Source organism: Glossina fuscipes, unplaced genomic scaffold (assembly GCF_014805625.2).
Source record: "Glossina fuscipes isolate IAEA_lab_2018 unplaced genomic scaffold, Yale_Gfus_2 1, whole genome shotgun sequence".
Lineage (NCBI taxonomy): Eukaryota > Metazoa > Arthropoda > Insecta > Diptera > Glossinidae > Glossina > Glossina fuscipes.
The window spans coordinates 12,263,595-12,288,551 of record NW_023998415.1 but is presented as its reverse complement, the minus strand read 5'-3'; the positions used below and the strand labels follow the sequence as shown (position 1 = coordinate 12,288,551).

Sequence of the window (24,957 nt, the reverse complement as noted above, 5' to 3'; positions counted from 1 at the left end):
TCCATGTAGTGGAAGTCACTCCACTTTTTTATATAGTAAACTACAGTGGATTACAGTAGACTACAGTAGATTCGTTCCATGTTATATAAATCCGCGATGTACAAGTGATTTCGATTATATAGAGTTTGAGTAGACTGCCCTATAGCAAAGTAGATTCGTTACGTGCTATATTAACGTCTGTCTACTACAACTCACTTCGATTATACAAATATAATTTTTATGGCCATTGAATAATAAACATTTATTTTTTCTCATAACACCTACATAAAAAAATTTATCGACACATATTTTCTTCGTTTTCTTTTATGGACTGACACGTTATTTTAATAGTAATACGATGTAATCAAATTGTAAAATCTGTCTCGTATTTTTACTATGTCACACGAAGCTCCTGTAGCGTGTTAAATGAACACGATGGATGACAACGTGTGGTATACGAGTCTGCCTTATATGAATTCACGTTATAGGTAATAATCGGGTGTAATAACGACGCCTGGTGTCTCAGGCAATCAGGTGACAAGTCGTATCGTGCCGTCGACATTTATGTCATTTATTTTTGTGTCGTCGTTTACATCGACATAGCAGTTAATACAATTTTGATTGGCTCACTGACAATCACTTGAAAAAGACTTGTTAAAGGGAAAAAGTTTTAAAATAAAATATTTATTCAATCAAATCCCGGATATAATGAAGTGTTTCATTGTGAATATTTGAAATAATTCCTTTGACAAATGTTAAATGAAGGACTGTATCCTCTTAATAAAACAGTGATAAAAATGATTAAATTGTAAAAATATTTTGCGACAGTTGGCTCCTCGGTCAACCTGTACAAAATCCATAAGTATAGTGTTTACCTCTAGCTTTAGACAAATATCGAGTTTCTCAAGTGTATGTAGGTGTTGTTAAGTGTACTGTTGCGAGTATTGTACTTATTATCAATGATATGATAACAGCCCAAGGAACATACATATACATCTATATACACAAATAAATACATATATATATATATATATCTGACCGCAACAACTCTACACCAAGAACTATTGCATACGTACGGGTACAAATCTTTGTTAAGAAAGCAAAACAACACATTTTTGTTATTAATAATAATAATAATAATAATAATCAATAACTGAGTTGGCAAAATACCGTATACACATGGATAGCAGGCGGATAGACAATAAAAGAGAATTCATTTAAGTTAAAAAGAAAATATTAAAAATTATTAAAATATTCGAAAAAGAGCAAAAAAAGAGCAAAAAAAAAAAAAAAACAAAAAAAACAAAAAAAACGAAAAACCACAACCAAACCACAATGCAATGCCATTAGCAGTATTTCGGGAAAAATTATTTCAACTTAATCGCAATAAGGGTTATGACAGGAAAATGAATTGAGTATCTTAACTGAGAGAGATAAATGTATTTAAAGCAATTAATAAACATTCCGGAGAATTCAGTTTCCCTGCGAAATTTTCTTAAAATGGGAAAAGGGTATAGAGTGATAGGTGAATGATGTGATGTTGTTGTTTTAATCTTATCGAAAATGTTCTACCCGCCGTCTAAACTGACGGCTGCTTTATGTACGAACATATATTATTTAGTACGCGGTCGTTTGTGCCAAAGCAAGCAATGAGTTACGAGTCATTATAAAGCGTGTTAGCCTTTGGAATACTTTCAGTTCACGCTGTTAATAAATGCTTATTAGACGTGTCGGTTGAAAACGTCGCAAGCTTTCATTAATAGTTTTCCGTTAAACGACCGAAAACCGTAAACATAATTAAATTATAAGTCATATATTATTTATGCACGCGTATAACAATTTACAGAGAGTAAAAAGAATAATAAAAACAAAAGTAAATAAACAGCGAAAGTAACATAAGTTAAAAGGAAAATAGTTTTGAATAAAAAATTTTTCGTTAAAAGTATTTCTTCTTTAACTTTAAATATATCAAATAAATTGACTGCCGAAGTGCTTGGATTTAATTTCACAAAAGAACACTTGCTGGCAAAATAAAAATAATAAAAAAAAAAAAACAAAAAGAAATATATATATAAAAGAATCATAAGTACATTTGCGACTAAATTAATTATCTTCGTTTGTTTTTTTTTTTGGGGGGTTTTTGACTTTTATAAAACTTTTCAAAGATATTCTCCAAAATGAAATTACGGTGAGTTCCTGCGCTTGCTAAGGACAAAAAAATATTATTTTTCTTTTCATAAAATTGCGAAAGGCGGCCGCTAATGATTATCACATTTCGATCAATCCTACGCGTATCATTTCGATGCTCTTGTTAACGCCTCATCCAACGTTGGTCATCGTAAGTCGTTTGTCAAGTTTTGAAAGGTTCCGCTTGAATCTCGATACTATCCAAAAATTATACAAGTCTATGAACAGTATAGCCCCATATATGTGTTAGACCAGAAATTTATTGAGTGAATTTCTCTTTCGAATATTCTCTTTAAAAAAAAAAAAAAATATTCCTTTCTTTATAGAAATTATTAATCAATCGATCATCATAATCAATTCGTGGTCAAGCAAATGTTCAATACAAAGACAATCTTTGGCAACCTTAGTGCGCAACCGTTTAATTACTGAAATCTGGTTATGCGTAATTCAGCGGCATTTCTTCATTTCGTTTAACTATAAATTCTCCTTTTTTTTTTTCATTCTATTCTCCCCGTATCCCTTTATGCCTTGCTAATGTAATTTTTGTAGTGCTCCGAATTTCGTATAGACCCTCTCTCTTACTGGATTGTCTTGTAAGATGGGGTGTACCGAAAGATTTGCGGGTTTTTGCGGACATCTGATTAAGCAATTCAAGCAAGTGCAGGTGCAGACGTTAAATATAGACTCTCTATATATGTACATATATATAGGATTTAAAAGCAGCCTGCATTTATTTTTGCTTAAAAGCTTTTTGTAACGAACCGGATTCTATGCTGAAGTTTACTTATCAGCTTCGTTTTGCGTCTTCTTTGCAAAGTAGGTGAATAGTAATAAAAGCATTACTAGGGCGATATGACACCGGCTACCGATCGCAAGTCCTCTCTCAAGGTAAACTTAAATCTGCTCACAGATTGAGTGGTATTTCCGATCGTCAGATATAGGCCCAATCATTTGGCAACGTACATGCATTGCTGAACGTAACAGTATCATTATTGCATTGCATTGTAGCATATACAAAATTTTTGCAATTTTGTCCGAATATATGGTATACATTCTATTTACAATCCACTGTAATAACCGGGATCAGCGGTTTGCTTACCAAAGATTTACTTCAAAATTCGAATTTTTAACGTCCGTAAACATTCGCTTACAATTGCCATGTTCCAATTGCAGCATAAGAGTTACATCTATCTATCTTTATAGGATTCTCTTAACAATTTTTCTTCTATCATTTGTGCACATCTCCAGATCCTACAGATTAGAAAGAAAAAGAAAACAAAAATTATATAATAAAAAAATAACACGGCATCGGTACTCGGGAATGAGGTTAAATCTTAGATGTCCAACATTAAATCGCGGCCGTTTCTCGTTTGTAGGCAAGTCAGACGATCAATTAGGACAAAGATAAATTTTCATAGTTCTAATAAGCAATGAAGATAAATATCTGATAACAATTTACCATTCATCGAACTATGCACATACATACACTCTTCGATTTATCCGAATTTCTTTCAAATGTTTGATTATTTTTTTTTTATTTGCTAATATATATCATGAGTAATAATTTTCCAGGTTAAGTAATGGATTTTAAGGGATATTGTTGAAGTTACACAGTTTAAACAATCATTATACATATTCCATAGTTCCAACAAATCCATACACAATCTCGTGGTAATTACTGATATTTATTAGTAATTGGAGAGAGATCTTAGTAGCTTTTGTTTTCCTGGCTTTAACATACGGAATGATGAAATGAATATACCTACATGTACGCATGATGTATAGGTAAATTATCAGACCAATTTCCTTATACATATATATAGATATATATATAGAGATATATATATATATTGATATATATATATTGATTAAATATTTTAGATGATCCCAAAAATGAATTCACATTGTACTGGCGTGTTATTAGCCTCGAAATTTCTGTTGTCAAGTCGTTAAAATTTTTCATAATCTGGTTTGATTAACATTTGCCTGTTTTAGTCAGCAAAGTTTCTATTAGTTCACAGCCAGAATTATGACACTTTAATCATTTATATCGCAGATTAACGTATAACATAAGTGAACATCATGAAGGACCTGCTGCATTGTAGTGCCCCTGGCAAATGACAATTCAATATTTTTCAAAACCATTGTTAAATTTATAGGTTACTAGTCGCATCGACCGCTCGTTATCTCTATACATTCCATTAGATTCGAAAGAAATTTGTTTAGCTTTACCTTGAATTCGACCCATGAGCCGCGGAAAGGGTCTTCTTTTTTTCCTTTTTCGCATTCATCACAGTTAACACATTGGTTAGGTGAGTTATGCTTCATTGCGATGAGATATAATTTATGTTTCTTTTATTAGGTTAAAGAGTCTCGTTAATTGAAATACATCTATTTGTCCGTCCATCTGCTGAAATCATTATTGTTAACTAGAAATTGTGTGTGAAAAAAAAAAAGACAAACTCGAACTAATTATGTTTATCACCATCCTCGTCGTAGGTTTCGAAAATCTATTAAATTGCAAGGCGAGCTCGACAACACCAATCACTAAAAGAGCCGCATGTAAACACATACACGGCATACATATAAAAAATATGAATTTCAATTTTCAGTCTGTAACTTAAAACGATACGTAACTTTACGATACGCATATGATAGCATATGCGATCGATGCGTCGAGTGTGTGAATCTGCGCTCTATCTTCCAATTAAATGTCGTACATAACTGGCGGCGTATATTAAAAAATCTCTCCATAAATCGGATATAACCGCGTTCTTGCTCGTATTAAAGTTTATTAACATGATTCGTAAGGCTTTGTAGGTAAATAACAAATCGACGAAAGCTTACTTTAGAAATAAGTCTTCAAATTATATGTATTTCATGTATATGTATTTCATGTATATGTATATGTATTTCACGTTTATATGTATTTTGTGAAAAGCGATAGTCGAATATTTATTAAAAACGAGTTTAGATTTCAATATCTTTGGACATGCGCGGGACCCTTGTTGTTGTAAAAAATTTCCAAAACATTTCAAGCGGTTCTATCGCTCAATTTATAGCCAGAAATACACAGTAGGATATTTTTTAACAAGTAGTTCCACGTATTTTGAGCCTCGATATCTATTGATGAAAATGGAAAAATTATGCAAAGCATCATTGTACCCAAAGGTTAAATTCGATCATTTTGACCTGTCTCTACATATATTATAACAGTTTACCATTTAGTATTATTGAGTGATTATTCAATGTATGCAGCACTACCCATGCAGCGTTCAACGTTACATCTTCGACATTCATTACTTTTTGTTATTTGATTCGAAGAAATCTGCTGCCGAAGACAATTAAACACTTTCTGAAGCTTACGGCGATGCTACTCAGCTACTCAGCAGGTCAATGAGAAAGATGGATGCGGAGGAATAGAAAACTTCGAAGACAATAAATTGCAGGAGTTGTTGTGGTTGAAAACCCAGGTCTCTGACTCTAAAAGAATTTTCGAACGGCTTGATGAATCAACCAACTATTTCTAGACATTTACATGCAATGGAAGATATCCAAAAGGCGGGAAAATGGCCACCAAACGAATTGAGTGAAAATGCGATTTCGAACCGTTTCAACATCGCGGCCCATTGGTTGCTTTTCTGCGGCGGATCGCAACTGACGATGAAAAATTGGATTTAGTACGATAATCCCAAGTGCAAAAAATAATGGGTTTGTCAAGGATAACCGGACTTACCAAAGTATTGTTTACTATGAGTTATGAAAAGAGAATGAAACTGCAACTGCAAATATGTATTGACGTCAATTGAACAAATTGAATGATGTATTGCTGTAAAAAGGGCCAACAATAACGGTTAATAGAGGCAAAGTCATCATCTTGCATGACATCGCTTGGCCACAGAGTTCTCCAAGAGTTGTCAAGGATACGCTGTTGCAGCTCGAATGGGAAGCTCTGCCGCATTCAGTGTACAGGCAGAGCGCCTTCTGATTACCACTTGCCCGAATCGATGCGGTTTCGAAACGCCGCAGAAGTACGAAAATGAGTCGATGACACGATATCGCCATGTTGCCAGAAAGATGGGAGAAAGTTTTACAAAATGATAGAAAATATTTTGCTTATTATTATACATTGTATGAATTTTTCTCAATAAATGCGTTTCTCAAATGAAAAAAAGCTATCAAAATACATGCAATGTTACCTAATAAACGTCTTCTAAACTTCTAAACAAAATGTTGATGTACACCTCTTTCTTTCAAAACCGGATAAATCCGGGCGAAAACTAAATTACTGAATAGAATTTAAGCGAAATTCGCTACCAATTCCCTTTATAATAATTAAGAAAATTTTCATGTTCTTACGTTAGGTAATAAGCCTCTCTCTCTCTCTATCTCTCTCTGAGAGAAATAGAGCCTTGTTCCTTCTTCCTATTGACCTATTTGCTTTGTTTAGAATTATGTCTTAGAATTACGATGCTCAACTTTTATTATCGAGTTTTATTAAAATTAAACTTAACGAAATGATAAACATTTCAGTTATTTAAGATAAAGAGAGTTTTTCGAATTTTTTGATATTTTAGCGGTAGAGCTACCGAGATATGCATTTACCTAGAAAAAATATCAAAAAAAAATTGATCGCGTTTTTTCGAGTTCTGTTTTCTTAGTTTCTATTCTGTTACGTGTGTGTGTGTGTGTCTGTGTGTGTGTGTGTGTGAAATGGGTAAAATCATAAAATTATATATGAAAAGGTGAAATTTGTCGCACACCTTCCTGAAACGATTAAGAATCCAAGGTTAAAATATGATTACAATTTGTTCACACCCACACACACACACACGTAACAGAATAGAAACTAAGAAAACAGAACTCGAAAAAACGCGATCAATTTTTTTTTGATATTTTTTCTGTATAACTTACGATCGTGTGAGGTCGAGGGTTAAAACGAACTCGACTTATCATTTAACTCATTGCAAGGAAATGTTATGTACAACTGAGCGATAACAATTGCAATCAATTTTTTTCTTCTCAAACTTAGAATCTTTAGCTACCATTATCTTGCAAAAAAAAAAATATACATAAATGATATCTCATTTATGCTTATAGATCCATTTAAAAATGAAGCAAAATGAAGGAAAAGATCTGCTGTTTTCTTCGATCCTATCAATTTTGAATTTCATTCGAACCTATGCGAAGCAACAAGATCCAAATACTTAATCCAAAGTTGCAGTAAAATTGTTGCGTACGAAATTAATTGTGCCTTGCGCCAGGTCTTGGAGGAGGTCAATTTTTACATCGTTTTCCAACTTTGAGTTTGCATTCGCAAATTCGCTTTCGAAAATCGATTGTATCCGACTTTCAAAACTACTGAAAGAGTCCCGCATAATAATAAATTTATTTTAAAATTTGAACAAATTTGAACAACTGATAACAATCGAATGTAAACAGTCAATAAGTTCGTAGGATAACATCCTACCGCTGAGCAGTACGAATCTTCAAAGGAAATGTATCAAACTTATATGATGATATTCCGTGTGTCAATCCTCAAAACGGTCCAAATCCTCAAATGATGACATGTTATAGTTAAGTTAGTTCAGATTGTCCCATCCCACGTATCATCAACAATATTTGGCAGTTTCTCAGCAAAGAATTAATTATACTAATCGTGGTAGCTTCCCGAAGCAATGATCTTAAAATAATAAAAGGAATTCATAAAAGATGATTAGGTTTGAGTGAGTTCTATAAAAGTGTTCCGTCACTTTTCAATTTAAGATAAGTGAAAGCTGAGCCTTGCCTTGTTACCATAGCTTCAAATATTATCTTGACAAGAAAAATAAACTTTTTTTTTATGTTTTTCAAATGATCCAGACAGTACGAGAGTTATAATTACGGATTTTGTCACATTTCAGAATGTTGCGTTGTTTACGGCACTCAAAAACTCATACGCATGATTTGGAATCAACAGCAGTTGCCGCCGCCGCCACCACCACCACCACCACCCCACCGCCGCACACAACTGAACAAATTAAACAACAATGCAATGATATGCAGAAGAAATTTCAAGAGCCGATTAAAATTCTGTTATTGGGCACAGCCGAATCTGGGAAGACGACTATAATTAAACAGATGCGTATATTGCATATCAATGGCTACACTAATGAGTGAGTATTTTAAAATGAAACAGAATGTAAATGAATTTTTAATTTTGTTTATATCGAATTTTGTAAATCGTTAGTGAACGCCGCGATCAAATTCCTGAAATCTATCAAAATATACACGAATCTGTTTATCAATTAGTACAGCATATGACCATATTAGGCTTGGAATATCAAAGTTGCGCCAGTAGAAATAGTGCAGCGTATATTATCTCATTGGGTGAGACGGCACCTGAGTATATGGATGAGGTAAGAATAATTAATTACTTTCTCTTTCACTTACACCTTTTTCTATCTATCTATGTATATATGTATATATATATATATATATATATATATATATATATTTATTTATTTTTTTTCTCTTTTTACCTTTGATTTGATTGCTAATAATAAATGCGCATAAATTTGCACAGAGAATTGACGCAGTTTCTTAAACAAACAATTATTGTCGCTTCGATTGACTTTTAAGATAATTTTCTTTTAATTTTGTTTAAACACAAAACCAAAACAAATAAAATTTGTTGTTAATTACATATTTATAATTACATTAAGATAAATTTTGAAAAAGTTAAGCACAATGTTAAGCGCAACGTGATCCTGCCACTGCCCTACGGTAATTTTCTTTTTAACTTCTCCTTTAAAGGTCAGATAAAAAGCATTTACCCAAATATACTTTGGCCCGCCAGCTGAAATTAAAAATTACACCATTCACTCAGATAGTAAACACGATATTAATCCATTTTGCAAATGCATCTAATGCAAGTTGACGTGCACTCGAGGCTTGAAGGCTCAAGGATACATAATATGAGAAAATGCGAGAGGATTGTTAGTTAGATAGCATAGAAAATGATTCGAATTTAGCGGTTAAGCGTTTCTCGGCATTCAGTTTCTTAAGTATTTTGGGCCCATGGATAATTTTCGAAAAAGCTCGAATCGAAGCAATTCGACTCACATAACTATTGAAATCATCTAAAAGATCGTGATAAAGGATGCGCTGTATTTTTATATTATACATCACTTGGGGTACAAGGTATATTAGTAGTTAATGCGGACGTGTGCAACACGCAGATGGTCATAAGATACACCCATTTTTTATTATACCGATCGATTCAGAATCATAATCTGAATTGGTGTAAGCTTGTTTATCCGTCCGATGTCAGTCAATATAAATTTTTAGTTTCGAGCTACAGATCGCAATTTTTTAGATATCTTGATGAAATTTGGTACAGTGGCGTGTTTTGACCCGAGGACGAATGCTATTGAAAATGGTTTGGATGGTTCGACTTTTTCGATCACTCCTCATATAACGCCCTATTCCGAAAAGTCATTATTTTGAAAAAAATTGTAACTTTTCAAAATTTCTCGTCAAAAGTGGGCATTCGCAGTTGGGGAAATTTTTGAATTCCCCTCTCATATAACGAAAGCTGAAGTTCATATGACAAAAAGGTATAGTTTTCAATGCTTCATGATGAAAATTACATCATAATAGCAATTTAAAATAAGAAAAAAATTAACTGCATCAAATTTGGACCATCTCGGCTTATCTTTTTGGAGATTTTGCCCTCATAAGGATTTTCATGAAAATTGATACTTTACAGAGTAGAAAAATCCAAGTTTTATTTTATGTGGTGATGAAATTTGACCCATAATAGTAATTTCATACAAAAGTGAACTCTACAAAATTTGAACCATCCACGTCTATTTCTGGATCCCGCCCGATCTAAGGATTAAAATTGTCCTACATTAGATATATATATATATATATATATATATATATATATATATATATAGAAACATGTAATGGGCACAATTTTTTCGTTCTATTATGAAAATTAAAAAAGTGTTAGATAATATGTTGTAAGGTATTGAATTGCCGGCCTTGTCCGATTATAATGGTCTAATTTGTTTTTCGTTTTTTTTTTTAGTTATGATCAATCACTCAGGGCATATCTTTTATTCCAGTAAAATGGTGACGGATTAAAAAGTATTGAGGAAAGAGAGATAGAAAGATTGTTGACAGCAGTCTAGCGGATGTGTGAACAATCGGTGAATGTTATCGCTTTATCGCGATTATTAACTTCATAATCGCGATTTTCACTAACTCGGGTATATTAAATTTGCACGAATGAGTGTAGCATGCAAAAGAGCTTAAAATCAATTCAGAATTATTATCTAAATTGTTTTAAGCGTATCCTGTCCATCTTTCCCTTTAATAACTGTCTGTATGTATTTTATGTTCAATCTGCAAGTCGTCATTTTTTGAGAGATTTTGACCCAAGCACCAATCTTATTGGAAATAAATTGCAATTGCGAAGATTTTCACGACGATTCGCCGTATAACGGCTCATTCGTTTCGAAAAACTCTTCATTGCAATTATCAAAATTTCTTTACAAAAGTCTACACAATACTACATAATAGTATTTCGGTATTTTAAACTGTTACGAAAAATGCGGACAGGATGAGGCAAGTTTTTGAATCCCCTATCATATAATTTACTGGTCCGACTAAAACTTAAACTTGATATAATAAAAAGTTGGGCATTCTCAATATCCGTTGGTGGAAATTGTTTCGTAGTTGATAGTTTGATATGAAAATCGACTAACCTAATCGAAATTTTAGCTTGCAGGATAACATATATATACATATATATATATATATATATATGGATGTTGTCATGAAAAGCAGGCTCTAAAATCTTTGGCAAGTGAACTAAGTTTGTTAAACTTGGACCACACCATTGTTGACATTTTAAGCACCCTCCAATATGAGGATTTTCATGAAAGGTATGACTTATAATAATAATATTATAATTTTTGATGTATTATCACGAAAATGATTGAATGATTTTATTAGGCAGAAAGGGTATCTAATGGTCGTACTCGCACTCGACTATACTGTTCTTACTTGTTCTTTATTTTAAATGAATATTCTTCTGATCCAAGTCCACATACATTTAATATGAATATATTGTTAAAGAATACCTATACCAATATGCCATAGTCAACCGATGTAAAAGGATTTAAATTGAATTCAATTTCAGGTTCATTTTGTTTAAATTGAAATAATTTTTTTCGTATTTCCTTGCAGGAGTATTGCGATCATGTTATGACATTATGGAACGATTTGGGCATCCGCACTTGCTTTGGACGTTCGAATGAATTTCCTTTATTGGATAGCACTAAATAGTGAGTTACAGGCGTTCAGCGTTCAGCATTTATAGATTGATTAGGTAAACGTTTCTTGTAAATCTTTTATTTTTACAGTTTTCTTGATAATTTCGAGCGTATTTCCGACTACGATTATATACCGAGCACAGAGGATATTTTGCATAGTCGTAAAGTAACTACGGGTATACATAAAATTACGTTTCGTGTAAAAATTCCGAAAACGTTAGGCGGCGGTGAACAAGAGTTTCGCATGTATGACGTGGGTGGTCAACGTGATCAACGGAATAAATGGATACAAGCTTTCGAGGGTATTCAAGCCGTTTTATTTCTCATATCGTGTGCGGATTTCGATCAATCGTTACGTGAAGATCCTTTGCAAAATCGTTTACAAGAAGCTTTGAATTTATTTCGCGGCGTATGGCAAAATCGTTTTCTCGCCTCGGCCGGTATAATTGTTTTTCTCAATAAGCAAGACATTATGGAGCGTAAGATACGAACGGGTACACATATAGTCGATTATTTTCCCGAATTTGAAGAGTTCTGCAATAGCCCACAAGCTGAAAACTATTTCGATGAATGTGACTGGACGAAAAAATTTATTAAACAAAAATTGATCGATATTACGCAAGAGCCGGTGAAACGACCCTCACGAAATAAAATGGATTACTCGAAACGTGAATGCTATTATCATTTCACTGTGGCCACCGATACCAGCTGTATACGTAAAGTATTCAACGATGTACATCAAATGATATTGCACGAGCACATGGCTAGCGTGGCTCTGTTGTGATATTGTGACAGTACATTTTTATTGTAGACTGTGATTAATCAAATAATTAAGCTTTACATTTTTGCCCTTATTATTATTATTATTATTTTTTTTTTTTTTACTTTTCACTTTAATATTAATTTATATAAATTTTTCTTAATTTTATTAGAAAATTAACATATAATTAATAAGTTTTATAAATAGATAGATCGTAGAAATAAATAAATGCTCTAAAAAAAACTCCTGGCATTGTTTTTTTTATTTGTTTTTTTTATTTTATATATGTATTTGTTGTTGCCAGAACAAACAATAAACCCTTTAGATGTGTTGTGATTCAAATCGAATTGGGACGTCGTTCATTCTGTCTCTGTCTCTCTCTCTCTCTCTCTCTCTCTCTCTCTCTCTGTCTCTCTCTCTCTCAACATTGTAACTTCCACAGAACGCATACACACACAAGCATGCGGCCTCGATATCGAATCATCTCCGTATTGATTATCCTTACGTTCAGCAAATTCATTTGCCAGAGAACACAGTTTTATACGCAAGTGTATACGTTAGCACGATCTGAATTCCCGATCTGAATTCCCGAACGAATTCTTGCCTCAAGAACACATCAAGTCTGTCGATTTTTTTGCGAATCGAAACACTGGACAACACCGTGGCAAACGTGATATTCCAAAATTAGCCAAGATTGAGGCTAATAATGTTGGCAGTCAACCCTGACCCAAATCGCACAGATTAATTGCATCGCCAGTAGCAAGACCATCGGTTGCTAACAATGGAACCGCTGCCATGCTCTTGTATCGCACAATTTGAATTTAAACAACTGCTGCTTCTTCTTCTCCTTTTACTGTTATCATTATGCAGGTTTTACAGCATGTTTTACTTCATCTTGCAAGACATTTTTTTGCATTTAACGCTTAACAAAAAAATCGTTTCAATTCAAAGGCTTTTATCTGAGAATTTGCCGGATTTCGATTTTTTTGTTCCTTCGTCTTATTAACAAGCATACGCATCGCGTAATAAAATAGTCATAGTGTATTTCAATCAAGATCACAATCAGTTATTCTCTTTTGCTTTTTTCAAATGCGTTAACATACACACAGTTCCTTAATATATTCGTATTTGAAGACAAGGCGGCTACACGGAGAACACTTATAAGTGGAAAGTATGTCTTTGACGATCAAAATAAATGATATATAAATATATAATACTTTCATTTAGGATAATAGTACAATTCCAGCTTCTCTCGTTTACCGAAAATCAAGATTTTCGGTAAAGGATTGTAAAGCATCTATGAACAGATTGCGACATGGATTTCACGTGGGTACCTGCCTTTATGGCCTAACCCTACGGTGGCCCAAGCCACGCAGGTTATTTAAGCGTAACCCACGCCCCCTAGCGAGTTAGACAATCCCTATAAACTAGGGATCTAAACAACACCAGAGTCCAGATTGTTTATTCTGTATGACTCAATAAATCCATTCTGGTCAGTGTTCAACCCCATCTACGAACAGACGTCTCTACCTATTTTCTATGGATAATTGTCGTGAAAACTTAATTCAATGATTCTCGATAGGAGTGGGATTGTGTCGCTGATCGCCCGCGAGTGTGTAAAATTTTCGAGTACAAAATAGCAACGCATTATATAGACTGAATGACAAAGAGGAGAATGCGTGCACGGGTTGCGTACTGGGTTGCTGGTCGGCAATGGTAGAAATAGTAGCATTAGAAAATTAGAGCGTTTGAGCTGACCGAATCATTACTTCGCGTCACATTGGAATAATTACTGCAAAAGTGTATATCCACTGCCACTTTCAAGTCAATCAGTTTTCAAAATCGACGCTAACTCATATATATCGGCTTTATTGAGAGCATAGTCTCATTGGAGGATGCTTGAATTAACTTTCATGCATAATTGCACTTTTTATATTCGAACGCAGAACCTATCATGTAAACCTTACCAATCTGTAAGAGGCTTCTACGGCCTTACCATTTCCTCTCCCAATGATCATTTGTGATCGCTTCTCTTTGCCTCAATAAGCAAATCCTAACACGGACTGATTTTCTATGTTCTTGGGGTGAGAAGCCTTCTTACTTCAAACACGATTGATGAGCTCGCCCGGCTTATTCGTTTTATCTAATCCTTGTAATCCTTCTTTTTTCACATGCAATGAGTCGCAATGAGTCTATGAACAAGTCATCATGTCTACGAAATTATCCAATAATTATTGAATGATAATTTATTTTAGAGAAAAAGTTTGTGGCCACAATATTCATTGCTTTGGATACCTAATTACAAACACAGGTTGCCGAACAATACCATTCCTATTGTAGTTGAAATTCTAAGATTTCTGATCAAGTTCTAAAACGTCCGATCGAGGGCCTTCGGTTTATCGTTGATCTTAACTGGACTAAGCCAATAAGGATACCTTATATGTCCACTCAAAAAAAAAAAAAAATTCCGCAAAATTGTTGGAAGAAAAAAAATCCCTTTTTTACAATCGTCATCTATGGTGACTGATTTATTAAAAAAAAAAAAAAAAAATTTTTAATTATAAAATAATAATGAAATAAGATAATAAAGAAAAAAAGAAATATAATATATTTAGAAAGCTTAACATTTTAATAAGGTTACCATAGATGCTGAATTTATGAACCTTGGCGCGACTTTGATCTAAATAATAAGGTTGTAGTTAAATTAACATCTAACTTGCACTTACAAAATATTGATTATTCAATTACCTTGAGAAAATATCCAATTAAAGAAGTATAAAGTTCAAGTAAAAGATTAGAAAAATTATTTTCATTTTATATTAAATAAATTTATATAAAAATAAAATATATGTAAAAGAATGATTGAATGATTGCTTTTGCTTTTTTTTGAATTTCACATAAAGCATTAGTTTTTACAAACAGCTAATAATGAAACCAATACCGTCTACAAACCGTTCATTTCCCACAAATACAAATTGCAGAAATGCAATAATGAACTGGAACATATTTAAAAAAAAGAACAACCCGAAAATGGTTGTTGTATTTAACTATTTCTAACTTGGCTTCACTTTCGCCGACTACTGACTCACTCAAGTTGTAAATAAAAATATCTCAAAATGCTTTAATAACACCCTGCGCTACTTATTTAAAAGAATGAAACGATTGTGGCAAGAGCCAAAAAACAATAATAGATGGCGATGGCATCTCGAAAGAAACCTACCCCTTAAAATCTACTGTAAGATAGTGATGGCAAGTTTGAAATTTATAAAATGCTGATTGCTTCGGGCAGCAGTTCTCGAAGTTGTTACATTCCGTTTTTGCACTTATGCAAGATAGTGATGGCAAGTTTGAAATTTATAAAATGCTGATTGCTTCGGGCAGCAGTTCTCGAAGTTGTTACATTCCGTTTTTGCACTTATGCACGGCACAAACCCATCATAAATATTTGACTTGTGCTTATAAAACTGTAGTAACCCAATTGTAATTTTATTCATTCAAGTATGCTTCAAACTTTTAGCCAATTTAGCGGAGAAAACAGTGTCTGTACAATATTATGAAATATCTAGTGCTGTCGATAAGAGAAATTGAAAAAGAACGCGGCAAGAAACACAAAAAACGTTTCAATTAAATTGAGTTATCTGTCTACATATGTTTTAACGCTCTTTATATAATTCTCAGGTTTAATGAGCGATTTAATAACGAAGTTTCTAAAATAATTTCGGTTTTACTTCTAAAAATTCTTTCGGAAATGTTGATATATTTCTTTTATGTTAGCATTGATATTCTTAAAAAGTGATAGAGCTGGTAAGTAGTGGCGAGAGAGAGAGAGACATGGATTTATAGAAAGTTATATTTATCTAAGTGTTTTCGTCAAAAACAAAAGGGAAAATTTGGCCAAAAAAAATAATAAAAGGCACTGTAAATTTTGTTTAAAATCCAACCTGTTAAGTGATTTCTAATTGATTTTCGGTATTTTGTTTTGAGCTTACGTTTTAAAATTTTCGAAGTGTTTCAAAATTTCCATAGTGTTTTGAATGTAAAATAAAAGAGAAATCACCCAAAGAAAATCTGAACTATTTTTTTAAATATAAAAGAAGCAAAGAAAGAAAGCAGTTTTAACTGAGAAATAAATTAATAGGACAACGAGGGAGTATGGAAAATGTAACTCTCGCTCTCGTTTTTAGGTGTTTTCGAAATAGACAAACACAAAAGTGAAAGCTCACTTTCAATTACGTAATTACCATGCAGATTTAATTTCGGTAAATAATTTTTGTTTACCTCTCAATATTAAATTCACTTCCATTTTTTAAAAAAGTCACGTTTTGATGATAATTTCATTCATATTTTTAATACCTTATATAGAATCAATTTGTTTTTTAAACTTTGCACTCCTCGCAACAATTAATTTTCTATATTAGTTAAATAAATTTTGCAATTTTCCAACAATTTCATTATTACTTCAATATACTTACTCTACATTTTTTTAATAATATCGCTCACAATTGTGTTGTCGACCGTATGTTAGCTGCCGTGAAAACTGTAGAAAAATTCTGTTAGCCGATATTTGAACTCTTATCTCGTATTACAACTTTCGCAGAGTTTGTGACTTCCCTGCGCGTTAGCGCAAACTATGTTAACGCGTAAAACAGAGTTGTTTGATATGAAAAACGCCAACTATTTTACAATTTTTAACAACACACCTATATATGTATGCTTTCAAAGTGTTAATAAAAACTATAAATATAAATTACAACTAACCACTTCCCTTTGTTCCTTGCAAGAATTTCTGATTTGAGTACTGACTATTAACATATTCAAAAAGGTTTGTTTCATTGGTTGCTTAAATTTGTTTAATTTACTTTCACAATATTTTGCTTTGGAGAATTTCATTGCCGCGTGATCTGTTGAGGCAATCAATTGTACTTTTACTTCGTTTCGTAAAGCAAACAGTTGTTAATGGGAAACGCTATAGCTGAGACTATAGAAAAATACTATGGGCGGCACTCAACAAGGCCGATAACTATATAAAAAAAACTGATGCTCCATATCTAACTTGCAAAAAATCGTTTATTATGAGCTGTTGCCAGTCATCCAAATTATTAACTCGACCAAATTCCTACTGTTTGATGCATTCTGCAGCGACGTTATTCCTTGGACCTTCCAATATTATTCTAACGCCTGCTTCGAACTGTGGGGAAGCTTTGCAGCATTTTGCTATGCCTAATGCGGTTGTTCTAAAACAGAAAATAAAACTCTAGTGTCTCTCAATTTATGTTAAGTTAACATTTTAATAATTACATGAATTGCAGTTGGAAGTAATCAATTATCCAGCATTGTATGTTCACATGGAAATGTTGTTATGTCTTTTATTCGTATAACATCAGCTCACTTATGGGAAATGGCAAAAAGGCGTTTTATATATTTTTTTTGTTACTTCTTTTGATGTAGTAATCGCTATTAAATAGGCTTACTTGTCGCTGCTTTTTCCAGTCTGTTTACAAACATATTAAAAAATTTATTTAAATTAGGAAAAGCATTTTTCTTTGTTTTGTAGAAAGAGAAAACTACTTAGTTGCTTCAAAATTTAGGAATTTTCTTCCAAAAACATTCATACTCATGCGTGTTTGAAGAAATAAATCCCAGCAACAACATGCAACTGGATGGAATGGAATATTGTGTGCATTGTATATATGACCTCAAAGTGTAAAAATAAATTGCATCAGATACTCATTAAGAATATTAAACATTTTGCGGCATTTAATAATTTATATATGAAAATAATTAAATTTGTTGCCTGGACCTGTGTCCTCAGAAGGGTATGATTTCGCTCTTAAAGTTACAAATACTGCTAGATTCTAGTTAAAAAGAAATATTGTTTTTTTCCTCTTCGTTCCTACGCAGTGAAGAATTTGTCGCTATCTTGGCATACGTAAGGAATTGATTAAGCGAATAATAAAAAGGCCGAGTTTATTTATTCAACTATTGATATAAATTAAACATTTATTAAAAACACTTAGGGATTTGTGCAAAACTTTAGTAAACAAATTTTAAAAGTTTTCAAGTAATTGCATAAAAAGCAAAATAAGTATACCAACAAAATAGTTACTTGTAAATTAAACATCGGTTATAACAACAAACAGCAGCAATATTTTTTTTTTTTTTTTAAAGCAATCTAACTTAAATAAAAGAAACAGTTTCAAACATATTGTAGTGTAAACAGCACCAAGATTCAGCGTAAATCGAGAAAAGCTGAAAAACTAGTGCTGGCGAGAACAAAAAATTTAAGTAAACAACAACAGCAAACAGAGAAGCCAAATAAAAAAAGTTCAACGTCTAGGGTTGGAGGGGGTGGTGCCGCAAAACTTGCAAGAGGTAGGGCTGCTACGACAGACCAGAACAGTGGCACTAGCGTTGTTGGTGGTGATAGTAGCGCCGCAGAACAACATTTGACGACACCGGCTTTTGAAGCCGGCAGAGGTGATAATAGCAGCGATAATGATACAACGGTATTAACATCAACCACAAAAACAATAGCAGCTTTGAGACGCACACGCGGTAAACAACGATTGCAAATAGATCTACAATCAGCAACTTCACATGCAACAACATCAGCGGCAGCAGCGGCTTTAACCGGTAAAACACTTGCTGATCATCAGATATTTGAGACAAACGTATCCACATATTTATTATTATTGTTAGCAAGTGAATCTATTGACACTGGCGGCGTTGAAACAGACGATAATAACACTCAAGGCGAGACGGCATCTGGTTCGTCATCGCGCGATTTGATAGAAACGTGTTCAGCAATAATGGCTGAAAACGGCTGTAAACATTTTCAAGTCTACGTCAAAGAGAACTCTTTGGATACGTATCGCATAATTGATGCTTACTTTTCAGCTTGTATTAATCGAGATGCTCGTGAAAAAAAAGTAACTGTATCTTCTTCACATATATTTTTCGTTTGTTGTAGAGTATTAAATATTTTAGTTTTTTCAGGCTTTAAATTGCTGCTGCTTTGAATGCGGTAGTTTCGGTTTGCAGATATTTGCTTGCCTTTATTGCATTTATTTTGGTTGTCGTGGATCTCACATTACCTCGCATTTACGTGCGAAAAAGCACTCTATTGCACTGGAGCTGTCACATGGTACTTTATACTGCAATTCATGTCGAGACTTCATCTATGATTCACGCTGCCGCGAAATAGCGTCAGTTAATCGTAAATTGGAAGCCAAAGATGTGCAAAAAAGTCTAAGTTGGACACCATGGATACCCACACCCAAAGAAACTAACCTGATGTTAGCTAATCCTCGTCGCCGCCATGTTAAGGCTAATGAAACTTTAGGTTTAAGGGGTCTTATTAATTTGGGATCTACTTGTTTTATGAATTGCATTGTGCAGGTGAAATTGTTGTTCAATATTTTATACTCTAATATTATAGTAGTTTTCCTAACACTGGTTTACAGGCTTTAATTCACACCCCATTGTTAAGTGATTACTTTCTTTCCGAACGTCATGAATGTAATGCCAAATCCTCACTGAAATGTCTGGTATGCGAAGTATCGCGATTATTTCAGGTGATTGGTTTGATTAAAGACATCGCTCACACAATAATGCAGAACTCCCGTTTTCCAGGAATTTTATTCTGGATTACGTACTCCACTTTCACTGCATCGTTTGTTGCATTTAATTTGGAATCATGCTAAGCATTTGGCCGGTTATGAGCAACAAGATGCTCACGAGTTTTTTATAGCTACTTTAGATGTTTTGCATCGTCATTGTATTAAGGCCAAGGCTGAAACAGAAAATGCCAACAAATCCAGCTCCTCCGCACAACACACTAATTGCCCTACACAGTGTAACTGTATAATAGATCAAATTTTCACCGGAATGCTGCAAAGTGATGTGGTTTGTCAATCGTGCAAGGGCGTGTCGACCACTATTGACCCTTTCTGGGATATCTCATTGGATTTAGGAGAAACAGCTCATGGTGGCGCTACGCCAAAATCTTTAATAGACTGTTTGGAACGCTACACCAGAGCCGAACATTTAGGTTCAAGTGCGAAAATCAAATGTTCCACCTGTAAATCTTATCAAGAATCTACCAAACAATTCAGCTTGCGAACTTTACCAAGCGTAGCCAGTTTCCATTTAAAACGTTTCGAACATTCTTCATTAATAGATAAAAAGATCTCGACGTTCATTTCATTCCCCGTCGAATTTGATATGACTCCATTCATGTCAGATAAAAACAATGCTTATGGAGATTTTCGTTACTCACTGTACGCAGTAGTCAACCATGTGGGTACAATCGATGCCGGTCATTATACGGCCTATGTACGGCATCATAAGGATACCTGGGTAAAGTGTGATGACCATATTATTACCACCGCTACCTTAAAGCAAGTGTTAGACAGTGAGGGGTAAGTGAAAAAGTAAGAAAGCACGAGTCTTCATTCATTCTCTTTTTTTTTCCAGCTATTTGTTGTTTTATCATAAAAATATTCTTGAGTATGAATAGAGACTGTATAATGCAAGTAAAAACGTTTTTTTATAAATAGTAAGTAAGATAAAAGTTATAACAACAACATTGCTACAACAATCCTCATACTATTACAATAACAAAATACAATATAAAAATTCTCTTTATAAATCCGTTAAAAAAAAAAAAATTTAGAAAAAGACTAAAATAATTAAAAATTATTGTAAAAAAAGTAGCAAATTCTTAAAGCTGTAAACATCTTAATATTTAATGTTATTCATATTTATTTTCTTTTTTTATTTTAGACATCCATAGTTTTATATTTTCGTGTGTATTTATGTTTGCTGTTTTATAACAATCATGAATTGCTTTGAATAATTTTGTTTATTTTTTGTATTCTTTAGTTTTATAGAAATATATTTATGTATGTTTTTGTAATTACAAACTAATTTTTATTTTTTATTAGAAAAAAAAAAATTTGACTTGGGCTCGTCCGGGAATTGAACCCGGGACCTCTCGCACCCGAAGCGAGAATCATACCCCTAGACCAACGAGCCATGCATATGTCGTTGCTTAAAACCAAATATACACAAAGTTACGAATCAAACTAAATTACATGGTATGAGAAAAAAAACTTAATAGTGTTGCCATTCTTTCTAATCGCAATAGTTTAAAATTTACCCTAGGAATTTGCCTTTCAAATAATTGGTTGCGTTCATAGCTTAAATATTTTAGGGCATAGCTTATTGCATATGAATTTGCCAATTCATAAAGCCATCTGATAGTCACTAACTAAAAAAAGCTATCATAAAGAAAACAGGTTGTGGCCAAATTATATTAATTAATGATGATGTTCACTTTACGGTTTGAGAAAGCGTATTTTTTTTGAAAAAATGCGTTTTTCTGGAAATAGGAAGGATTATATATATAAATATTTATTTCGTGATGGTGCAGCTGATATCATTCGTGCACCCATTTATTATATACACATGTTGACGTTTTAAAAAAGTTAAAAAATTATATCTGGACAGCAAGTTTAGAGTAAACAAAATCTACAGGTGGAACTTTTGAATTTAAAATTACAACTCATGCATGCAAAATTACAGCTGCAGTTAACAAAAATGCACCTTTATATTTCTATGACAGCTACATTTCATACATTTGCCGCGCACATATTATCAACTGTTCAATTGATCAGCTGTGTTGATATGAAAGCTTAAAGTTCATATGAAAGCTTATAGTTGATATGAAAGTTTACAGCATTAGTACTGTTACGGATAACATAACATATTTTAACAGAATCGATTCCCTTTTGTCGATTAAGTTGGGCATTTGGTCTGTTATTTAACAGAATCGATTCCTTTTGTCGGTAAAGTTGGACATTTGGTCTGTTATTTAACGGAATCGAATCCCTTTTGTCGGTAAAGTTGGGCATTTGGTTTGTTATTTAACAGAATCGATTCCCTTTTGTCGATTAAGTTGGGCATTTAACCATTTATTTATTAAAAGCGACTCTGTGCTTTCAACAGGGAATTTAACCATTTATTTATGGCGCCTATCACGATTTAATTTACATCTAAAGAGAAAGAAAAAGAATTAGAACAAATTATATAAACTTTGTAATGTATATAAAATATTTATTTCAATATATTTATATTTTTATATTTTTTAATTTCCAAATATTGATTTCAGTTTTGTTTGTATAGATATAGATAGGTGTTCTGAGTGTGTCCTTTGCCATGTTCGGGCCATTTTCAAACTCTTTTGCAAATTTGTAGGCGAACAGAAGAATGTTTATCACAGACAGGTGGACAGATGGAAAGGCAAACAGACAGACATCGTTAGGTTCATTCCGGATCTGTAACTGGCAGAAAATTTACCCACTTTATGGGGTTTTTAAAGCTTGTTTCTGGGGGTTACGATGCATATTCAACTTCTTGTAGATTTATCTGCTGTAGTGCATGGGTAATGAGCAAACAACGAATTTTTTATTCCCTTTGAATAACAGAGATGTTCTCAGGTTCTCAGGTTACGTAACACTGTAGGTGTAGCCTTCGAGCCCATTTCCAATACCAACTAACATGCAAGAACTTACAATGTCTCTACCAAGTTTTAAGTCGTTCGCTTCAATTTTTCGCCCAGGCAAATGTTTACAACAGACATTACATAGACGGACAGACGGACATGCAATGGCATGAAAATTGTTTCTGCTGTTGCGTATGCAAAATTGCCATTGGCACCAAATCGTTCATCCCTAGAGAATAGGAGATCTATTGTACCAGTTGCTATGAGGAAAAATTTGCTACTCGTTGCATTAAGTGTAACAAGGTAAGCAAAGATGAATACATACATATCCTCGATTACGATCGTCGCATATATATTATCATTTATCGAGATTATGATAAGCATATATTTGTGTTAGGAAAGTGAATGGAGGAAAAGGGGTTTTTCGATCGAACAGCAATATTTTCTAAGTATCTATGAAACGATTTCAGAAAATTTTCAGACTTTCGTGGGGATGTAATTTTTCCGAATTATGTAATTTTCCATAAATTATGTTTCCTCCGTATATCGATTAGGCTTCGGCCGCTTCTCTATCTCTTTCTCTTTCCTTACTTCTTTCCGATCGTCCCCGTAGTACACGAATAGAGGGCACCCCCTGAATGATTGCTCATATAATTGAAAGAAAGAAAGAAAAAAAAAAACGCTTAGGAGAATAAGAGCTGATCACACGATCATGGACAATGCTGAACGCTGTGGACACTCAAAAAAAGTGGTTACAGTAGAAAATAACGGAGCAAAAAACTTATGTCACAAGTCGATGGATCCAATTCGAAAATTGCGTGAATCGAACCTGAAATTGCTGCTCTACATTTGCCACACGTATGCATCGGAGCGGCTATTATCTACCAGTTGGTAACTCTCTCTGAAAACGACGATCCGAAGAGAGAGATTAAAATCAAATGATATGCATATCGCAGTAAACGAAGCGTATTTTGAAGACTTCGCTAAATCCTTCTATAAAAGGGGGGCTTAGAAATATTTGAGATAGATTGGACGACTAATTGGATCGACTATGATGTCGAATAAAATCAAAGTTAAAAAAAAAAAAGGTTTTCATCTCGATGTAATATAACGTCGTTCAGAAGATCGTATTGTATCGTTCAGACATTGGGATAACGATTTTGTCTTAAGATGTACTCATCATACCATCTTTGCATTAATGTTAGATCATTTGATTTATTATTTAACTGGAAACTGTTATCATTATCAGGTCATTACTTCTGGTGGTGTGACTTATAAAAGCCTGAGCCTTGGCATCGTGAGTGCTTTACGTGCGCCCATTGCAATATTATATTAGCTGGTCAGCGTTTCACCAGCCGCGATGAGAAATCCTATTGTGCTGTAATGTTTCGGTGAACTGTTCGCTAAACGCTGTACATCGTGTGTTAAGCCCATAACCGGTAAAATATGTTGCACAATTTTTATTCGCTCTACGTCGATCTTCTCTAATCTAATTTTATATCATTATTTTATATTTATTAGGTATTGGCGGCACTCGTTTTATATCATTTGAAGATCGTCAATGGCATCATGATTGTTTCGTTTGTGCCAGATGCAAGACAACTCTAGTCGAAAGAAAAAAAAAAAGAAAGAAAAACAAAGAAAAAAGAAAAAGAGGAAGAGAAAATAAACAGCTTCTATTAAATGCAATGTTGGACGCCAGACCGAAGAGACGCGAACATGCCAACAGACCATTAAAAAAAGCGATATGCAATCAAATATAGAGCAATAATTAAAACATAATTGGAAATCGATCGAGGAACAATAATTCTATTAGATGAGAAACAAACAAAAAAAAAAAAAAAAAAAAAACAAAAAAAAAGAAACATATTCTGACAGTGAGGCTGTTTTAATTAAAAAATCACAAAAGTGCTTAATTAGCCAAACCGATGCGAAACGATATAAAAAATAAAATGTATCTTTATTTCTTTCTTCTAGTTTTTTTTTTTTTTTTCAATAATTTTTGTTTCTTAGTTTTTGTCAATAAAAACAATCAATTGACAATTAATTAATATAAAATTATCTTTTAAGTTTCTTGTTTTTAGTTGTCTTATCTACTTTGTTTATTTTTTTATTTTTATTTTTTTTTTTTTGTGTGCATATTTTGTTTTTTTAATTTAGTTGTTACTTGAAAAGCAAACTACTCTTGTCTTTAATTCGAA

The 24,957-nt window shown here is 33.2% G+C and overlaps 2 protein-coding genes, 1 long non-coding RNA gene, 1 other non-coding gene and 1 pseudogene across 7 annotated transcripts; 4 read left to right on the top strand and 1 right to left on the bottom strand.

The window, feature by feature from the left end:
- Positions 1 to 576: 576 nt before the first annotated feature.
- Positions 577 to 12,364, top strand: LOC119631810 (guanine nucleotide-binding protein G(f) subunit alpha). 4 transcript variants are annotated; one of them, XM_038024329.1, is made up of 5 exons: positions 577 to 826; positions 8,070 to 8,321; positions 8,396 to 8,564; positions 11,407 to 11,504; positions 11,583 to 12,364. In XM_038024329.1, exons 2-5 carry the CDS (start codon positions 8,071 to 8,073, stop codon positions 12,274 to 12,276), a joined length of 1,212 nt encoding a protein of 403 aa, XP_037880257.1. In that variant the 5' UTR covers positions 577 to 826; position 8,070; the 3' UTR covers positions 12,277 to 12,364. The 4 variants fall into 4 exon arrangements, with proteins under 4 accessions (XP_037880257.1, XP_037880256.1, XP_037880255.1 ...); XM_038024328.1 differs by having other exon boundaries at positions 577 to 841; XM_038024327.1 differs by lacking the exon at positions 577 to 826 and adding an exon at positions 2,074 to 2,167.
- Positions 12,365 to 17,997: 5,633 nt separating this feature from the next.
- LOC119632387 lies at positions 17,998 to 18,449 on the top strand. Its single transcript, XR_005246781.1, has 2 exons — positions 17,998 to 18,068; positions 18,154 to 18,449. It is a non-coding gene; the product is annotated as an uncharacterized LOC119632387 (long non-coding RNA).
- A 518-nt stretch (positions 18,450 to 18,967) lies between these two features.
- LOC119632385 (ubiquitin carboxyl-terminal hydrolase nonstop) lies at positions 18,968 to 20,874 on the top strand. Its single transcript, XM_038025276.1, has 5 exons — positions 18,968 to 19,181; positions 19,249 to 19,650; positions 19,716 to 19,826; positions 19,885 to 20,672; positions 20,728 to 20,874. The coding sequence occupies exons 1-5, from the start codon at positions 19,062 to 19,064 to the stop codon at positions 20,768 to 20,770; spliced, it is 1,464 nt and encodes a 487-aa protein (XP_037881204.1). The 5' UTR covers positions 18,968 to 19,061; the 3' UTR covers positions 20,771 to 20,874.
- A 342-nt stretch (positions 20,875 to 21,216) lies between these two features.
- Positions 21,217 to 21,288, bottom strand: Trnap-cgg. The gene has a single exon. It is a non-coding gene; the product is annotated as a tRNA-Pro (tRNA).
- A 1,336-nt stretch (positions 21,289 to 22,624) lies between these two features.
- LOC119632386 lies at positions 22,625 to 24,573 on the top strand (annotated as a pseudogene).
- Positions 24,574 to 24,957: the final 384 nt, after the last annotated feature.

Bases quoted from the DNA above. Each gene is read 5' to 3' on its own strand.
- LOC119631810 (XM_038024327.1), top strand. The intron at 8,322-8,395 runs GTGAGTATTTTA...GTAAATCGTTAG, and splicing joins ATCAATGGCTACACTAATGA to TGAACGCCGCGATCAAATTC. The intron at 8,565-11,406 runs GTAAGAATAATT...ATTTCCTTGCAG, and splicing joins CACCTGAGTATATGGATGAG to GAGTATTGCGATCATGTTAT.
- LOC119632385 (XM_038025276.1), top strand. From the start codon at position 19,062: ATGGCTGAAAACGGCTGTAAACATTTTCAAGTCTACGTCAAAGAGAAC. The intron at 19,827-19,884 runs GTGATTGGTTTG...CCCGTTTTCCAG, and splicing joins AAGTATCGCGATTATTTCAG to GAATTTTATTCTGGATTACG. The intron at 20,673-20,727 runs GTAAGTGAAAAA...TTTTTTTTCCAG, and splicing joins CAAGTGTTAGACAGTGAGGG to CTATTTGTTGTTTTATCATA.